The sequence below is a fragment of the Balaenoptera physalus genome (assembly GCF_965194825.1).
Source record: "Balaenoptera physalus genome assembly, chromosome: 19".
In the NCBI taxonomy this organism is placed as follows: Eukaryota; Metazoa; Chordata; class Mammalia; order Artiodactyla; family Balaenopteridae; genus Balaenoptera; species Balaenoptera physalus.
Genome location: NC_138900.1, coordinates 47,550,870 through 47,569,695, shown reverse-complemented (window position 1 = coordinate 47,569,695; position 18,826 = coordinate 47,550,870). Strand labels below are relative to the sequence as shown.

Genomic DNA, 18,826 nt, shown 5'->3' with positions numbered 1-18,826 from the left:
AAAACTAAAACTAGAACTACCATATGACTCAGCAATCCCACTACTGGGCATATACCCTGAGAAAACCATAATTCAAAAAGAGACATGCACCACAATATTCATTGCAGCTCTATTTACAATAGCCAGGACATGGAAGCAACCTAAATGTCCATTGACAGATGAATGGATAAAGAAGATATGGCACATATATACAATGGAATATTACTCAGCCATAAAAAGAAACGAAATTATTTGTAGTGAGGAGGATGGACCTAGAGTCTGTCAGACAGAGTGAAGTAAGTCAGAAAGAGAAAAACAAATACCGTATGCTAACGCATATATATGGAATTTTTAAAAAATGGTACTGATTAACCTAGTGGCAGGGCAGGAATAAAGGCGTAGACATAGAGAATGGACTTGAGGACACAGTGGCAGGGAGGAGGAAGCTGGGGCGAAGTGAGACTAGCATTGACATATATACACTACCAAATGTAAAATAGATAGCTAGTGGGAAGCAGCAGCATAGGAGAGGGAGATCAGCTCAGTGTTTTGCAACGACCTAGAGGGGTGGGATAGGGAGGGTGGGAGGGAGGCTCAAGAGGGAGGGGATGTGGGGATTTATGTATGCATAAGGCTGATTCACTTTTCTGTACAACAGAAACTAACATAGTATTGTGAAGCAGTTATACTCCAGTAAAGATCTATTAAAAAAAAAACCCTCACTACTGTATATAAAATAGATAACCAACAGGGACCTACTGTATAGCACAGGGAACTATGCTCAGTATTTTGTAATAATCTGTAAGGGGAAAGAATCTGAAATATATATGTGTGTGTGTGTGTGTGTGTGTATATATATATATATATATATATATATATATATATAAACTGAATCACTTTGTTGAACACCTGAAACTAACACAACATTGTAAATCAACTATACTCCAATTTTTTTAAATGATGAAAAGTCATAAAGAAAAATGATTTGGTGTATATATATACAATGAAATACTTCTCAGCCATAAAAAAGAATGAAATAATGCCATTTGCAACAACATGGATGGACCTAGAGATTATCATACTAAGTGAACTAAGTCAGAAAAAGACAAATACCATATGATATCACTTACATGTGGAATCTAAAATATGACAGAAATGAACCTATCTATGAAACAGAATCACAGACAGAGAAAACAGACTGGTGGTTGCCAAGGGGAAGGGGGTTGGGGGAGGGATGGAGTGGGATGCCGGGGTTAGCAGATGTAAGCTATTATATATAGGATGGATAAACAACAAGGTCCTACTGTATATAGCACAGGGAACTATATTCAATATCTTATGATAAGCCATAATGGAAAAGAATATAAAAAAAGAACATATATATGTATAACTGAATCACTTTGCTGTACAGCAGTAAGTAACACAACATTGTAAATCAACTATACTTCCTTTACAAAAAAAAAAAAAAGACCAGGTTTGGAGAGTCTAGGAGGTGACATGACCATACCCTTTTTTGGGAAGAATCTCTTACAGGCCCCACCCCAGTGGAGGTAGCCAGCCAGAGCCAGGCAAGGTCTGTATTAAATGACCCTGTCCTCCCTGGTCACAGTTGATTGGTAGACACAGTGTAAACCTGGCTTGAGTTCTCTCTCCAGAAAATCAGAAAATTGGAATAAGGTGATACCGAGTCTGGGAGTCTTAGGAATGAGCCACTTGAATGCATCAGTCTAGAGCAGTGCTCTGGTGTAGAACTTTCTCAGTGATGGAAATGTTGTATAGCTTGCACTGTCCAATACAGTAGCCACAAGTGGATATCAAGCAACTGAAATGTGGCTACTGTGACTGAGGAACTGACTTTTTAATTTTACTTAAATTTACATTTAAATTTAATAGCTAGTGTCTATTGTATTGGACAGCACACCTCTAGAGGCCACTTTTATGGCCTTCAGCTTCTACTAAGGAATCCCCAGAGCCTCTTTGGTTATCTCCTTTGCCAAGTTCAGCTGTTGCACCAGTTTCACAAGACACCCTAGGAGCTTTTCAATAAATCCCCCAATTTACTTCAGCTAGCCAAAGGTGCCTTAATTAAGATAGGGTGTTAATTAGGTTAAAAACTTAAATACCGTCCTTTTGCAGAGGGATGTCTGTCCATCACATTAAAACCATCCAGATGTGAAGATGCTGGACCTCCTCTTGCCCATGGGTATTCTACCAAAGTAGGAATGAAGAAGGTGGATTCTTTAATGCCTAATACCCTAAGCAAACTCTCTTATGAAGTCACAGGGCAATCCTATTTGAAATAGAAAAGAATTAGTGGCGTGACTTATTTATGTCAGAGTTACATGAGACTCAGCATTAGCCTGGGGATCTGGAAAACCTGAGCTCACATTCTACCTTTCCTCTTTCCCTGGATGAGATGTGACAAGCTATGTAGTCACTATAAGTCTCAGCAGCCTCATGATTTTAAGGAAGCCTTAAAACTAGACTATCATTAAGGTCATTCTACTTCTATTAGACTGTAATAAGCTATAAGGCGTGAGGGCCCTGCCACCGTCTTACTCACTGCTGTATCCTCACAGAGCCAGTGTGGGATAACACTGTAGTTGATGGCATCTCGGATTGGGTCCAGGGGGCAAATGGAAATTTCACCTTGAAGGTGAACCAGATTTGGGCCAAAGGTTAACAAACTCCTGAGGTTGTACAGGCAGTCATTCCATTGGGAGTGTCCCAATTTGACATTCATGGGCACAGTCTGACTACGGGTGACCTTGAGCCTCTTCTCTATGCCATGAGCTTGGTTCCCCTGATCATAAATAATAAGACAAATGGGGACTTTACAATTTAAACATTGCAACCATTATCACACAATAGTTTATCTAACTCTAACAAGTTTGTGAGGCATCCTTGTCTTACCATCACTGCCACCATCATCACATCATTGTTACTCCTTTGCAGATGGGGACACCAAGGCTCAGAGAGAGGAAGCCAGCTGATGCAGATCCCACTGTTAATAAGTGGATGAGGCAGAATTCACAACCGGGTCTTCTGACTCTAAATTCAACACTTAGTAGAGAAGAACATCTGTATCTGCTTTAAAATTTTATGGAGACAGATGAAGTACCGTACGTTTAATACTTTGGAGAGAAAATGTGAAGCAAATAAAGTTTGCATTTTAAGAGATGAGAAGGGCAAGGGTGTCATTCTTTTTTGGGTCTGGATTTTGAGGTATGTTCTTGAAAGTTTGGTGCTTGGTTGTTACCTACAGTATAAAACTAGACTAACAATTATGGGGAAATCTGGAGAGCAGACCTTCCATGTAAGCCAGATTACTGTTGTCCTATGTTTAATTGTAGCCAGCTCTTTTGGTACCTGGCATCTTCTATTGTTCTCAGTAAACCCTTACAACTGCCCAATGTGGTGAATACTACAATCCTTAATTTTAATATGAAGATGGTTTGATACAGAAAAGCTAAATGAGGTGTCTAAGATCACAGAAATAAAAGCTGACCAAGCCAAAATTCACATCTCAGATCTGACTGCAGAGCTCAAGTTCTAATGCAACGATTTCCTTCTTGTTAATTATGAACCTTTAATAAACTTTCACCTTAATGATTCTTCTGTGTTTTATTGGTACCACATGAAAAGAAGCCAGTATCCACAATGGTGATATCATAGGACTTCTAGGGGTCAATATGATGGTGACAAAACCATCGGCATGAGAAACCCCAAGGTGAGGTCAGACTTTCCTAGATATTTCCTCACTGGTTCCAACATCGAAATAAAACACCATGGATTTTCTTAAACATGGGGGTGGGGGATGAGGCAGAAAACTACCTTAACACTCTTACTAGATCATATCTGACAGAATGCACCTTATTCATCTTGGTACTACATAACCAAGCTCAGAGCCAGATACAGTAGAATCTGTTGGATATATGAATCATTCTGACTCCTAATACTGATAATAGGTAAGCTCACACACACTGTGCTGCAGCCTTTGTCTTATTTTAATCTCCTGTAAAGCACCATTTATGTATTACACGTGCAGAAGGCAAGAAGATGAATGTGAGGTTAACACGTATTATATCTTCTCATTAAAAGTTATAGTCACCTATTACAGGAACACCATCACTTGAGGTATGTGGTTAAGGAAGAACCTGTATTTGGACCAAAATGAGATCCCCTCCAGAAGGTTCTACTATATCAGGGACATCATGGGGCATGGTGGGAATTTTTTGAACAGGCCAGGCCAGGTGAGCATCCGTGAAGCCCATGCTGAGGATGCGTTTGGGGGACCTTAGATGTTTAGGTCATTAACACCTGAAGTTATTCCTCTCACAACAGGCTATCTTGGAGATGGATAGCCACCTACTATGAAAGTGAGATTTCATGGTTTCTAGGTTAGTGATGACTTTGATGTTCCAGTGCTGGGGACTACTGATCTGTCTTTGGTCTGAATTCACCTAACCTACTTTATGGTCTATAATAAGCGACTGTTGGACTAGAGAGTTTCTATCAGTATCAAGGGCTGAAATCACATACATGGCTCTTCTGTTTGTAACTCTCATGCTCCCAAGAGTGAGAGGCAGTCAAAGACGGTGTGATCAGGAATGTAGAGAAACTCAGGTAATGGCATATCATCAAGAACCGGAGGGCACTGAGATGGTTAGTTAGGAGGGAGAGATGCTCGTAAGGAAGGAAAGATTTGTTTTTCACATTCCTCTAGGGCTGGTTATCCAATGATAATCAAAATGTTCTGTTTGATCCAAGAATCAATGGGATGGGGGATTACGGAGAAAGAGATTTTACCTAGACCGAACGTGCCTTAAGACAAGGGGCCATGTCTATGCCATAATCTCCATGTGTCACACATTGTGTCAACCACGCCATCCAACATTAACAACTGTTTGTTGACAAGCTGAACAAAATGATTAAACTTATTCAACAAGGAACTTTATAGGAGTCAGAATTGTCTGAAAAGTATAAGGACTTCCTGGGCTGGTTATCAATTCTGTCACTAGATGCTTATTATCAGAGTCTGGATAGTCACCTGTCAGGTGATCTGTCCATGTGAGAGATGCCTTGATTGATAGGCAAGTTTCTAAGATGCCACAGTGATACAAACATAGTCCACTATGGTGGACACATTATAATATAAATCACTAATCATATATCAGTCCTTGGAGTCAGTTGCGTTAGTGAAGTAGGTTTGGGATTTGAATGGCAAAGACCCTGAAGTGCGAGGGAGAGCTCTGACTGGGGAGGAGGACATAGTAGGGGAGGCCAGGTCTTCGATTAAAAATGTACCGTTAGAACAACCAGTTATAATGTTGCCCAGAAACCTAATGTCTTTCCCCCCAGGACCTGTTGGCTGCTCTGCCAAGGTCTTGGGGGGTTACCTTTTGTGAGTCTGGTGGAAGTAGAGAGGAACTTCCATCTCTACCAACTGGACACATTAGTTGTCATTTCTCTATTATCAGGTTTTCCCCACACCCTTGAATCAAGAGTTTGACAGATACCTACTTACAATGCATACGTGCATCTATCCATCTGTACATCCCTCTCTTCCCCATTCCTGGAAAGTACACTGTAGTGGGCTTCAAGTGATCTGCTATAAACTTCCATGTGACCAGGGCCAAGTCACTTAATCTCTGTAAAAGGAGGCATCTGCTGAGTTTCCTCCTTGAGTCTTTCCCTTTTCTAATGTATCATTACACAATGTGCAGTACAGGCACAGTGCAGGCTAAAGATATAACACCTGTTTCCTAATCTAAGGGAACTTTGGATCTCGATTTGGAGAGTCACACAAGTGATAACACAAGGCAACAACCAAAGCCACATGACTGGGCAGAATATGGTTGTGTTGAAAGAAAAGAGGGAGCGGTAAGTTCTGCTAAGGGTTAGGAGAGGGAGAAATCCCAGGGAGGAATTCCTGGAAAAGCTGTATAGAGAGCTAGGTTTTTATTGATAAGAATTCAACTGATGGTGAGCAGCAAGGAGGGATCGGATCAAGATGGCAGAAGAGCAGGACTTGGAGCTTACCTTCTCCCACAAATACATCAAAAATACATATACATGTGAAATGAGATTCTCACAGAACATCTACTGAACGCTGGCAGAAGACCTCAGACTTCCAAAAGGGCAAGAAAATCTCCACATAGCTGGATAGGACAAAAGAAAAAAGGCAAAAAAAAAAAAAAAAAAAAAAAAAAAGGAATCAGGAAAGGCCCTGCGCCCCTGGGAGGGAGCTGTGAAAGAGGAAAGGCTTCCGCACCCTGGGAAGTCCCCTCACTGGCGGGGAGATCAGCCAGGACAGAGGAGGAGCTTCAAAGACTTGAAGGAGAGGGCAGCAACCAGTTTGCAGAGGGCAAAGTGGAGAGAGACCGCACAGATGGTCCGTGCTGCTGCCTGGCACTCCCCAGCCTGAGATGCTCCCCTGCTGGGGCAGGCAGGGGCTGGGTGCTGAGGCTCGGGCTTCAGAGGTCAGACCCAGGGAGAGGACTGGGGTTGGGTGCATGGAGACAGCTTGAGGGGGCTAGGGTGTGGTGCTCCACAACCAAGGGAGTTTGGGAAGAAGCCAGGGCCCGCCAGAGAGTCAAGGTGCCATTGTTTTGGGATATGTGAGGAGAGGGGCAGGACCCCCATAGGAGCTTCTTTATCCAGGCATGCGGTCTCAGGTGGCAGGGTACTGCCTACTTGCATTCTAAAGGCAGGTGTGAGCCACTGCTGCCATCTAAGACTCCAGACACAGGCGCGGACTCCTGCTGCCTCCAAGGGTCCCACAGCTGGGCACCAACCACTGTCCCCATCTCCTTGGGAGCGTGCGCAGCCCACCACCTCCAAGGGTCCCATGCCTGGGCACCAACCACTGCCCCCGCCTTCCTGGGAATGCACCTGGGCCTCATACCTGCACACCCCCTATCAAGGGGATAATGGCAAGCACACACTGAGTAAAGAGATGGCAAGCATCCAAACCAAAAACAGCCCCCATGCCAAAAAAATATTAAATCCACACACGTTATGCAGGGATGCTCCCAAGTATAAATAGTCCTCCAAGACTACAACAGATAATTGCTTCTCCTAAATTCACAGAGTAAGAGAAATATAATCAAAATGAAGAAGCAGAGGAATCACTCCCAGTTGAAAGACCAAGAGAATTCCCCTGAAGAAACAAACAATGAAACAGACCTCTTCAGTCTAATAGACACAGAGTTTGAAAAGGAGGTAATGAAAATACTGAAGGAGTTAATAAAGGCTATTGCCAGAAATTCAGATTAGTGTAAAAAGGAACTAGAAACTATAAGGAGGAGCCAAGAAATATTAGACAATTCATTTGCCTAGATGAAAGCTGAGCTAAAGGCAATGAATAGCAGAAGGAATAATGCAGAAGAAAGAATAAGTGATCTGGAAGATAGAATAATGGAAATTACCCAATCAAAACAGTGGACAGAAAACCAAATGAAAAAAAATGAAAGCAATATAACAGACCTATGGGATAATATAAAGCATGCCAATCTACGGGGATTCCAGAAGGAGAAGAAAGAAAAGGGGATTGAAAATGTATTTGAAGAAATTATGGCTGAAAACTTCCCAAACCTAAAGAAGGAAACAGATATCCAGATACAGGAAGCACAGAGGGTCCCAAACGAGATGAACCCAAACAGACCTACACCACGACATAGTATAATAAAAATGGCAGAAGTTAAAGAGAGGATTCTAAAGGCAGCAAGAGAGAAAAAAAAGTTAATTACTCTTTTAACTTTCCCTAAAGGGAACTGCCATAAGGCTATTAGCTGATTTCTCTACAGAAATGCTGCAGGCCAGAAGGGAGTGGCAAAAATATATTCAAAATCTTGAAAGGGAAAAATCGGTGACAGAGAATGCTCTACCCAGCAAAATTCTTTCTCCTCCTATTCTAAATGATAAAGAATTTCAGACAAGCAAAAACTAAAAGAATACAGCAATACTAAACCCACCCTAAAAGGAACACTGAAAGGTCTTCTCTAAATAGAAAAGAAGAAGATATAGGAAGGAGGAAATCACAATTGGAAAGTAAATCGCTTAAATTAGCTAGTATACAGATCAAAAAGAAAAAAAAACTGTGAAAGCAATGATGTACACAAGGAATAGCAAAAGGATAAACATGATGTAAAAAAGGACATCAAAATCATAAAATATGGGGAAGGAGGGTAAAAAAATGTAGATTCTTTTTTATAGAATGTATTTGAGCCTATATGACTATTAGTCTAAAGCAAGCAGATACAGGAAAGGGTTAACATACTTGAAAAACAGGGGAACCACAAATCAAAAACATACAATAGATTCACAAAAACCAAAAAGAATAGAACACAAGCATAAAATAAAATCATCAAACCACAAAAGGAAAAAGAAAGGAACAAAGAAGAAACATAGAATTAACTGGAAAACAAGTTTTAAAATGACGATAAATACATATGTATCAATAATTACCTTAAATGTCAATGGATTGAATGCTCCAATCAAAAGACAGAGTGGCAGACTGGAGAAAAAACAAGAGCCTACAATATGTTGCCTACAAGCGACTGACCTTAAGGCAAAGGACACACATAGACTGAAAGTGAGGGGATGGAAAAAGATATTTCATGCAAATGGAAATGACAAGAAAGCAGGAGTTGCAATACTCATATCAGACAAAATAGACTTTAAAACAAAGGCCATAAAGAAAGATAAAGAAGGACACTGTGTAATGGTAAAGGATCAATACAAGAAGAGGATTTTACACTCATCAATACATATGCATCTAATATAGGAGCACCCGCATACATAAAACAAATACTAACAGACATAAAGGGACAAATTGATGGGAATACAATAATAGTAGGAGACTTTAACACCCCACTCCCATCAATGGACAGATCTTCTAGACAGAAAATCAGTAAGGCAACAGAGATCCTAAATGATACAATAGAACAGTTAGACTTAATTGATATTTTCAGGACATTACCTGCAAACCCCCCCAAACAGAATACACATTCTTTTCCAGTGCACATGGAACATTCTCTAGGATTGACCACATACTAGGGCACAAAACTAACTGCAACAAATTTAAGACTACAGAAATTGTTTCAAGCATCTTCTCTGACTACAACAGCATGAAACTAGAAATCAAACCACAGGAAAAGAAATGAGAAAAAAAACAATCACACAGAGACTAAACAACCTGCTATAAAAAACCAATGGGTCAACAAGGAAATCAAAAAGGAAATTAAATAAATACCTTGAGACAAACTACAATGAAAACACAACCATACAAAATCTATGGGATGCAGCAAAAGCAGTTCTTAGAGGAAAGTTCATAGTGATACAGGACTTCCTCTAAAAACAAGAAAAATCTCAAATAAATAACCTGACATACCACCTAGAATTATAAAAATAAGAACAAAAAAAACCTAAAGTCAGCAGAAGGAAGGAGATAATAAAGGTCAGGGAGGAAATAAGTAGAGATTTTAAAGAAAATAGTAAAAAATCAATAAAACCAATAGCTGGTTCTTTGAAGGGGTAAACAAAATTGACAAACCTCTGGCCAGGCTAACCGAGAAGAAAAGAGAGAGAACCCAAATAAACAAAATAAGAAATGAAAAAGGAGAAATCTCAACCAATACCGCAGAAATACAAAAAAATCATAAGAGAATACTATTAATAATTATATGCCAACAAATTTGACAACCTAGAAGAAATGGACAACTTCTAGAAACATACAGCCCACCAAGACTGAATCAAGAAGAAATAGATAATTTGAACAGACTGATCACTAGAAGTGAAATAGAATCTGTAATTTAAAAACTCACTACAAACAAAAGTCAAAGACCAGATGGCTTCACAGGTGACTTAAACATAAGACACGACACCATAAAACTCCTAGAAGAGAGCATAGGCAAAACATTCTGACATAAATTGTACGAGTGTTTTCTTAGGTCAGTCTCCCAAGGCAATAGAAATAAAAATAAACAAATGGGACCTAGTCAAACTTACAAGCTTTGCACAGCAAAGGAAACCATAAACAAAGTGAAAAGACAACCTATAGAATGGGAGAAAATATTTGCAAATAATGTGACCAACAAGTGCTTAATCTACAAAATATACAAACAGCTCATACAACTTAACAACAAATAAACAACCCAATCGAAAATTGGGCAGAAGACCTTAATAGACATTTCTCCAAAAAGACATACAGATGGGCAATACACACATGAAAAGATGCTCATCATCGCTGATTATTAGAGAAATGCAAATCAAAACCACAATGAGGTACCACCTCACACCAGTCAAAATGGCCATCATTAAAAAGTCTACAAATAACAAAGGCTGGAGAGTGTGTGGAGAAAAGGGAACTCTCCTACACTGTTGGTGGGAATGTAAATTGATACAGCCACTGTGGAGAACAGTATGGAGGTTCCTCAGAAAACTAAAAACAGAACTGCCATATGATCCAGCAATTCCACTCTTGGGCATATACTCGGACAAAAGTATAATTTAAAAAGATACATACACTCCTATATTCATATTCACAATAACCAAGACATGGAAACAACCTAAATGTCCATCAACAGTTGAATGGATAAAGAAGATGTGGTACATATATACGATGGAATATTACTCAGCCATAAAAATAATGAAATAATGCCATTTGCAGCAACACAGATGCAACTACAGATTATCATACTAAGTGAAGTAAGTCAGAAAGAGAATGACAAATACCATATGAGATCACTTATATGGGGAATCTAAAATATGGCACAAATGAACCTATCTACAAAACAGAAACAGACTCACAGACATAGAGGACAGACTTGTGGTTGCCAAGGTTGGGGGTGGGGGAGTGATGGGTTGGGAGTTGGGGTTAGTAGATGTGAACTATTACATTTAGAATGGATAAACAACAAGGTCCTACTGTATAGCACAGGGAACTATGTCCAATCTCCTGGGATAAACCATAATGGAAAAGAATATTAAAAAAATAATTTATATATATGTGTATAACTAATTCACTTTGCTGTACAACAGAAATTAAACACAACATTGTAAATCAACTATACTTCAATTTTTAAAAAAATAGAGAAAAATAAAAAGAAGCAAGGCAGGAGGACTTCACAGAAATGGTGGAGAAGGCACATTATGTATGCAATCATGAGTACTGAAAAAGGCAAAGAGCAATCTAGGTGTTTTGTTTTATATGGGTGAGTTATGGGGCCAGACAATAGACATCTTTAAAAGCCAGGCTAAGGACATAGGACCTTCCAATCAATGTAATGGGGAGCCTTTAAAGGCTGAGCAGGGTAATGCCTTATAAATAGCTTTTTGGGGAAAATAATCTGGCAGCCTGGAGGAGCGTGGACTTATTACATGGGGCAGAGTTAGAAGGCAGAGAAACTAGACAGAAATGTCTTATTCCAAGTTGGCTATTCTTCTGCTGGAAAAAAAAACCCCTTAGCTTCCAACAAACTGCCTTTCATTGTGACACAAAAGCCATAAAAGTAGTGATGTATATAAAAGCAGTACCGGATGTTTTAAGTGGCTTTATGAAATAAAAACAGCAGTAGATAGTTAAAATTGGAATGTCCTGAATCAGGTTATAACCATCTGAGTCTGGGAAGTTGCAGCAGCAATGCAATCATATTTTTATAGCTTATCTTTGTATTTTCACTCAGATAACTGAACTATGAGTGGGTGAGAAGGGAAAATCCAGCCCATCAATGCCATTAAATAGCAAAGAATGAGAGTCTTTGAATTTCAATGGCCACAGAAATTACCAGATTGATAAAAGAATCCTTACTTCCCCAAATCAGAAAGATGTGTACTATGAAGGGGTAAGATTGATACTTGGGAAAACAGGTTCCCTAACAAAATAACATGATTGGTAGAAAGCAGTCATATCTGGCACTTTGATATCTGTGACTTCATTTTGTACTTATCTCAATTCTGAGCAGGATGATTTTCACAAATTCATAGATGTAGAAGCTGGGGTTTAGAGAATTTGAGAAACTTGCCCATGGCCAAACAGTGAAGACATGGTATCCCTGGATATTTCCCAAGATGGATGCTATCTCTCATGTGGTGTCTTTTAATGTCGCATGAAATTTTTCATAAACTTTGATCTCTTTGCTGGTCTGTGAAGATTAGGTACATTTATGAAGCTACCAATGTGGGTCTCAGACTGGAGTGTTTCATTTCATTTGTTCACCTACGACTGAGACAAATCCTGCTCGAGGCTTTTAGAAAAGACTCCTTTCTATTGGCAAAGTTGACTGTCTAGGGTCTTCTGTAGGCTAGGGATGGAGGTAGATGCCTCTGATGATTACACAATCAGCTGAAGAATGGTTTGCTCAAGATAAATGATTTGCTTGGTAAAATGTGTTCTGAGAGATTTGGGTATTAATGGGTATTATTTTGCATGATCCACACCGTGAAGACTTTCTTTGCTTTTGCCCCCTATTCCATCCCAGCTTGAGGTTAGCAAAGTGCTAACTTAAAAATTATTGTATCAAGGAATAAAGGGCAGATAAGGTATTTGAATATACATGATGCTCCCAAAACTAATTAATTTATACTGATACCCTCATGACCCAAGGAGAAATCTGAGGCCTGGAGCAGTCATGTCATTGTACATGAAAGGCAGCTCACAGATTGAAAGCTAGATCGGCCTAACTCTTACACCCACACTTAAATGACCTCATCTAACCCCTGCCATACACATTCTTCTACTTGCACATATACACAAAGATGGTTTTGATTTGGTAGCATTCAATTCTGTGAAGGCGGACAATGTTTATATCTCTTCATGGGTTAGTTAATAGAGAGAATAATGTAGTTTAAGTCAACTATCATGTTGAAGTACCTCCAAGAAGCTATAAGAAAGAGAAAAAATATGAGAGTAAAAGGATTGGAAATGAAAGTATAGGCTCCATGGTCAGCCAAGGTTTGCCTCCTCACTCCGTGATTTACTAACTGAATGAGAATTGTACCTGCCTGTAAGGTGGTTGTGAGAATAAAATGACATGACGCATGTGTGCTGCTCAGCTCTGGGCCTGGCACCTACTAAAAGTTCCAATCATGATAGATATCACAGTAGTAATAGTAATAACATAATATGTATTGAACACTTACTATGTGCCAGGCATTGTTCTAAGTGATTTATGCACATCAACTCATTTGGTCCTCCTGACAACCCCTTGAGGTAGGTATTTTTATTATCATCTTCTATTGTAAAGATGAGGTAATTGAGGCATGGAGATGTTATGCAGTTTGTCCAAGGCCTGACAGCTGATAAGTGGTACCCAGTAGTGGGACTCCTTAGTCTGTATTCTTAACCACTATGCTATGTGTCTTCTCTAGTAGTTGTGGAAGACCACTTGTAGAGTACAAGGAAGTGTCCAGTTCCTCCAGTTAGAGGCCAAATCTGTAGGCCATTGGAAACCAAGCCAGGGAAAACTTTGGGGTTTGTGGCAAAGGAGGGGCCACATCCCACTGAAAGCATCAGCATGGCTCATGAAAGACACAGGATTTGAGATAGGCCTTGAAGGATGAGTCAAGATAGGTACAGATGAACAGATAGGAGAACATTCAGGTAGCATGACTATAAAAAGAACAGTTTGAACTCTGTTACATGGGACTACTCAACAAATATCTGTAAAATCTCAATCATTGGGTTGTAGCCCACCTGACTTCCCATGAACTATACAGCATGATGCTGGTGTAGGGTTCAGACAGATCTACATCCAATTCAGCTCTACCACTCATGAACTGTGGCTTTGACTCCTCTATCTCAGTAGATCAGTCAGTAAATGGGGTTATTACACCTCAAAGCACTGCCATGATTCTAAATGAGATGCTGAAGATAAAGGGCCAATGGTGGGTTTCAGTAAGTATTGGCTTCCAGGTCAGGTCCTTGCCATGGCTTCCAAGTGAGACCTACGCAAGTTTAGAGTGAGAGCTGCTGGGTGAACCTGAGCTTACCGAGCCAAATGTTCTGCCCATTGTATATGTCAATTGTGATTTGGAATTCTTGCTCTGCACACCTTTGGAGTATCTAGACCCGTATCACATTTGTCTAGAAAACACATCCTTAGTCACCTCTGGAGATTTACTTCCCCTATATTTTTATAAAATTCTTAGAACTTCTGTCATGGGAGACAGTGTTTACTATTTCTGAAGGGCACATTTTTGTGCCCTTCAGAACAACCTTACATGCCTAGGGAAAGGCTCTGATAGACCACTTCTCACCTGCTCATGTGACATGAGCCTCTTAAGGAGGGTTGCCAAATAAAATACAAGATGCCCAGCTAAACTTCCATTTAAAATAAATAACAAATATTTTTACGTAATACTGGGATACACTTATACTAAAATATTTTGGATATGCTTATACTAAAAAAAAATTGGTTGTTTATCTGGAATGCAAATTTAACTGGGTATCATATATTTTTATTTGTTATATCTGATAACTCCATTCCTAAGGTCCAGGGAACTCTACCCAGTGGTAAAGTTTTGGAATCAGACAGATCTGGGGGTTCAAATCCTCATTCAGTCACTTTTTGGCTGTAACTTTTCACTTCACCTCTCTGAAGTGAAAACCCCTTGTATTAATCACGATAATTATAGGTAAAGACACTCCTTGTAGAGACACGGAAAAGATAAAGTGAAATAGCATAGGCCAATACAACTGGTATACCTCCCAGTGCATAAAAGAAGTGCCACATCTGTGAAAGTAACTTTGTGTGTTTGCAAAGCACTTTGTCAGTGTTATTCCCAGAAAATGTACAGACTCATTGTGGCTACTTTTTCCCCATAGCATTAGCTCAGATGTCCAAACTCCCACTTCAGGGCTTTCTCTAATGTCTCTGGGAGACTCTCTTACATGAGTCATTGTTGTCTTCAGTCAACTGGAGGAAGACTCAGAATGAAATCAAATCCCAACATTTGCAGCATGGTTCATTGCCATGGCTTGCTTTAAAGTAGAGTCCTTGAAAGCAGGATTCCTTAGGAAAGCCTTTTTCTATTTTAGGATTTTGTTCCTAAATATGGAAAATCCATTTTAAGTGAAGGAATGAGGGGTATGGTGGTGGAGCTGGGATCAGTCTCACCCAGCACATAAAATCTACAACAGCACCATCACTGAACACGAAGCATGAAGACATAAACTCCAGAACTCACACCAAATACTCAAGGTATGTGTTATGCCTAGTTCACAAAGGAAGAAATCGAGGCTTGTTGGAGTTATGTAATCTTCCCCCAATCACATAGACTGTAAGTGGCAGAGCTGGGATTCAAACCCAAGCCCAACTCACACCAAAAGCCACTTCTTTTCTACCGCCCAAGGGTACTTCTTGTTTTTCCCAGTTTTTCTCAGCAATGATTAAAAAAAAAACACACACACAAAACACAAAGCATCTGTTTCATGAACCAAGACCATGGCTCTTCTGGCTCCCTTCCCTCCCATCCCAGCCCCTGAAAGGGGAAAAAGAAACAGTGTCTTGTGAAATTTCTACCGTATCCTTAGGGACTTCAGCCACAATGCCTGGATTGCTCAGAATTTCACCTTCCACATTTCCTCAGCCACAAAAGCCATTCATTGCCACCACAGCCCCAGCATAGCTGGTCCCTTGTTTGAAGCCTGAGAAATTCCCTCAGGATCTTACTTCACGCAGAGGGGCCATGCCAGGTCCTAGGAGGTACTAGTGATCTAGAGGAACAGGATCTGAGACAGGCCTGTTTCATTTATTACCACGTCGTCTGGAGAGAGAAACCCTGTCATACTGATGACGATGATCAACCTGTCCAGCTAATGGCTACCGGTTGTGACGTGACCCATACTCAGAGCACAGGGTGTCCTGATGTGTCCACAGAAACAGAAGAAAGAGCAGAACTCAGGGTTCTGGGTCTACCAGTTGAGTGCACCTGGATAACTATCATTGTTGTCATTACTGTCATGGTATAGTAAGTTCCAGGCACTAGGGGACTGCTTAAACATGAACAAAATACATTAATCCCCCCTCTTCCTCATTAACCCCGCTCCACCCTACAGTCTGGTGAGAGACACAGACTCACAGAGAGTATGAGAAGTTCTGAGAGAGAACACAGGGAGCCTCAAGGGAAAGCTGGCTGTGAGAGACCTCAGGGTAGCTTCCTAGATGAGACACCATCTAAGTTGAGCCTTGAAGAAAAAGAAACAATGTTCCAAATAGAAAGACTAGAGAGCATGTTCTGAAGAACAGATGCAGAGTGACATCATTAAGATGGTGACATAGGTTGTTCTGAACGTTATAAGATCTATGAGAAGACCAACTGACCACTATCTATGGACAAAACAGTACTGTAAAAATCCTAGAACATGGAGGTGAGGCTGAAGTATGCCCTGTACCACAGAGAATGAAATGGGCGACGTTAGAAGAGTAAGAAGCGCAGCTACACTCTGAGGGCCTTGCCCCTCCCCCAGACTGGTGTAGCACCACACCAAGAGGGCAGCCCACCCCAAGCCTACAGTTCCTCTAGTGAAGAAAGAGCCCAAGGGGGACATCCAGCTCCCCCAGCATTGTGGGATGCTTCTCAGGAGGCCCACTCGCGTCTCACTTCATATGGATTGTGAGGGAATCTGTGAAACTTGAACACCGGGGATCAGGTAGTGATGGAGGAGAATGAGGCTTACAGCAACCAGTGCTTGATCTTGGCAGACCAAGTGCCTACTGAGACAGTACCCGTGTATATCCCAGAGGCACTGCTCATCTGCAGAGCCAATGGTGGCCCAGTTTGAGCAGGGAATTCATCCGGGAGTTGGTCTGCCTGATTCAAGAAGCCAAATAAGAAGCTATGTTGGCCTTGAAGACGGTTCAGCCACTCCTCTTGAGCAGGGAAGCTGATTCATAGCCTCTCCTACTGCTAAGTGTAGCTCCCATTCCAGCCTGACCAGGAAGCCTGAGCAGAGCACATGGAAAGCTGCTTAGCCCAGCAGCACTTTAGTGGAGAGTATGGCCAGTGGCTCTGCCCATCTATAGAGCCAGGGCAGTGGCCCCATCTGGACTTGGTACACAGTCCTGCCTGATTTGGTCCCCAAACAAAGAGCCTTGCCAGCCCTGGGGTCTATTCTATGGCCCCACCTGGGCAGGGAATCTAATTTACAGCCTTACCCACTGTTGAATACATCCTCCAGCCTGCATAACCAGGAAGCTTAACCAGAGTTACTGGGAATTTGTAGCTCATCCTGTAACCCTGATTACAGTGGAATCCAGCTAGTGGTCTTGCCTATCTGCATAGTCAGGGCAGTAGCCTGTCAGGCCAGGGAACATGGTGCATAGTTCTGCCTAATTTGGTCCCAAACAAGGACCCTACAGCCTTGGGGCTGTATGGTGGTCCTGCACAGGTAGGGAAACTAATTGAAAGCCTGACACTGCTGAAAATAGCCTTCAGCCCGCTTGACCAGGGAACCTAACCAGAGCACATGGGAAGCTGTGTAGCCCATCCTATGGCTCTCCATACAGCAGCACTTGAACAGAGGGCACAGCCAGTGCCTCTCCCTGTCTGCAGAGTAAAGCCAGTGGCACCTTCTGACTGGAGAATTCAGTGTGCAGTCCTGCCTTACATGGGTCGTTTAACAACCAGCTGTGCCGATCTTGGTGCCTGTTCTGTTACTCCACCTGGGCAGGGAAGCTAATTCATAGCCCTACCTACTGCTGAGTATAGTATCCAGTTCTGACCATCTAGAAAGCCTGACCAGAGAATCTAGGCCACTGCAGAGCCTATCCTACAGCTGCACTAGTTCAGGGAACCAAGCCAACAGTCTAATCCAAATGTTCTCGGCCAGTAGCATGCCCCCACCCAACTTTAGAGCTTGGGCGGTGGCCTTGCCCCCAAGTAGACCCAGACAGCAAGCCCCACTGCCTATGGATGCTACCAGCTGACATGTCCAGAACGCCAAGCTAAGCTGACTATTAAGAACTGTCTCTGCCAAAGTGAAAATGCAAAGTCTGGAAGAGGGGACAACTTACTCAAATGCAGAGATACCAATGTAAAGAATCAAGGATCACGAAAAATCAGGTAGGTTAACAAGACACCACCAAAGGAAACGAATAAAGCTCCAATAATTGACCCTAAAGAAATGAATATCTATGAACTGTTAGACACAAATTTCAGAATAATCCTCTTAAAGATGTTTAAGGACTACAAGAACACCAGACAGACAACAAAAAGAAATTGGGAAAACATGCATGAACAAAACAAGAAGTTCAACAAAGAGATATAAAACATAAAAAAAAAAACAAAAACCCAAACATAAATCCTAGAGATGAAGAATACAAAGGATGAACTGAAGAATTCACGAGAGAGCTTCAACAGTAGACTCAATCATGGAGAAGAAATAATCAGTGATCTAGAAGATAGGACATTTGGAATTATCCAGTCAGAGAAGCATAAAGGAAAAAGGATAAAAAAGACTGAAGAAAGCCTATAAGACTTATGGGAAAACATCAAAAGAAACAATAAATGCATCATGGGAATCCCAGAAGGAGAAGAGAAAGAGAAAGAGACATAGTATACTTAAAGCAAGATCTGAAAATTTCCCAAACATGTGGAGAAAAACAGACATCCAGATCCATGAGGCCCAAAGGACCCCGAATAGGTTAAACATGAATAGGGTAGCACTACACATTAGAGTTAAACTGTCAAAAGTCAAAGTAAAAAAAATAATTTTGAAAGCAGCAAGTGAAATGAAACAAGTTACATACAAGGAAACCCTGTAAGATTATCAGCAGATTTCTCAACAGGAACTTTTCAGGCTAGGAGAGAATGGGATGATATAATCAAAATATTGAAAGAAAAA

The 18,826-nt window shown here is 41.0% G+C and overlaps 2 protein-coding genes across 10 annotated transcripts in view; one reads left to right on the top strand and one right to left on the bottom strand.

Annotated features, from left to right (window-relative positions):
* Positions 1 to 18,270, top strand: part of LOC309649477 (uncharacterized protein) — a 664,470-nt gene extending 646,200 nt beyond the window's left edge. For both annotated transcript variants that reach the window (XM_082439534.1, XM_082439535.1), the window contains one exon: positions 2,935 to 18,270. In XM_082439534.1, the coding sequence (XP_082295660.1) occupies positions 2,935 to 2,972 (38 nt within the window). In that variant the 3' untranslated portion in view covers positions 2,973 to 18,270. The remainder of the gene's footprint in view (positions 1 to 2,934) is intronic.
* Positions 1 to 18,826, bottom strand: part of LOC309649474 (uncharacterized protein) — a 130,198-nt gene that overhangs the window by 71,087 nt on the left and 40,285 nt on the right. The gene's annotated exons all lie outside the window — the stretch shown is intronic.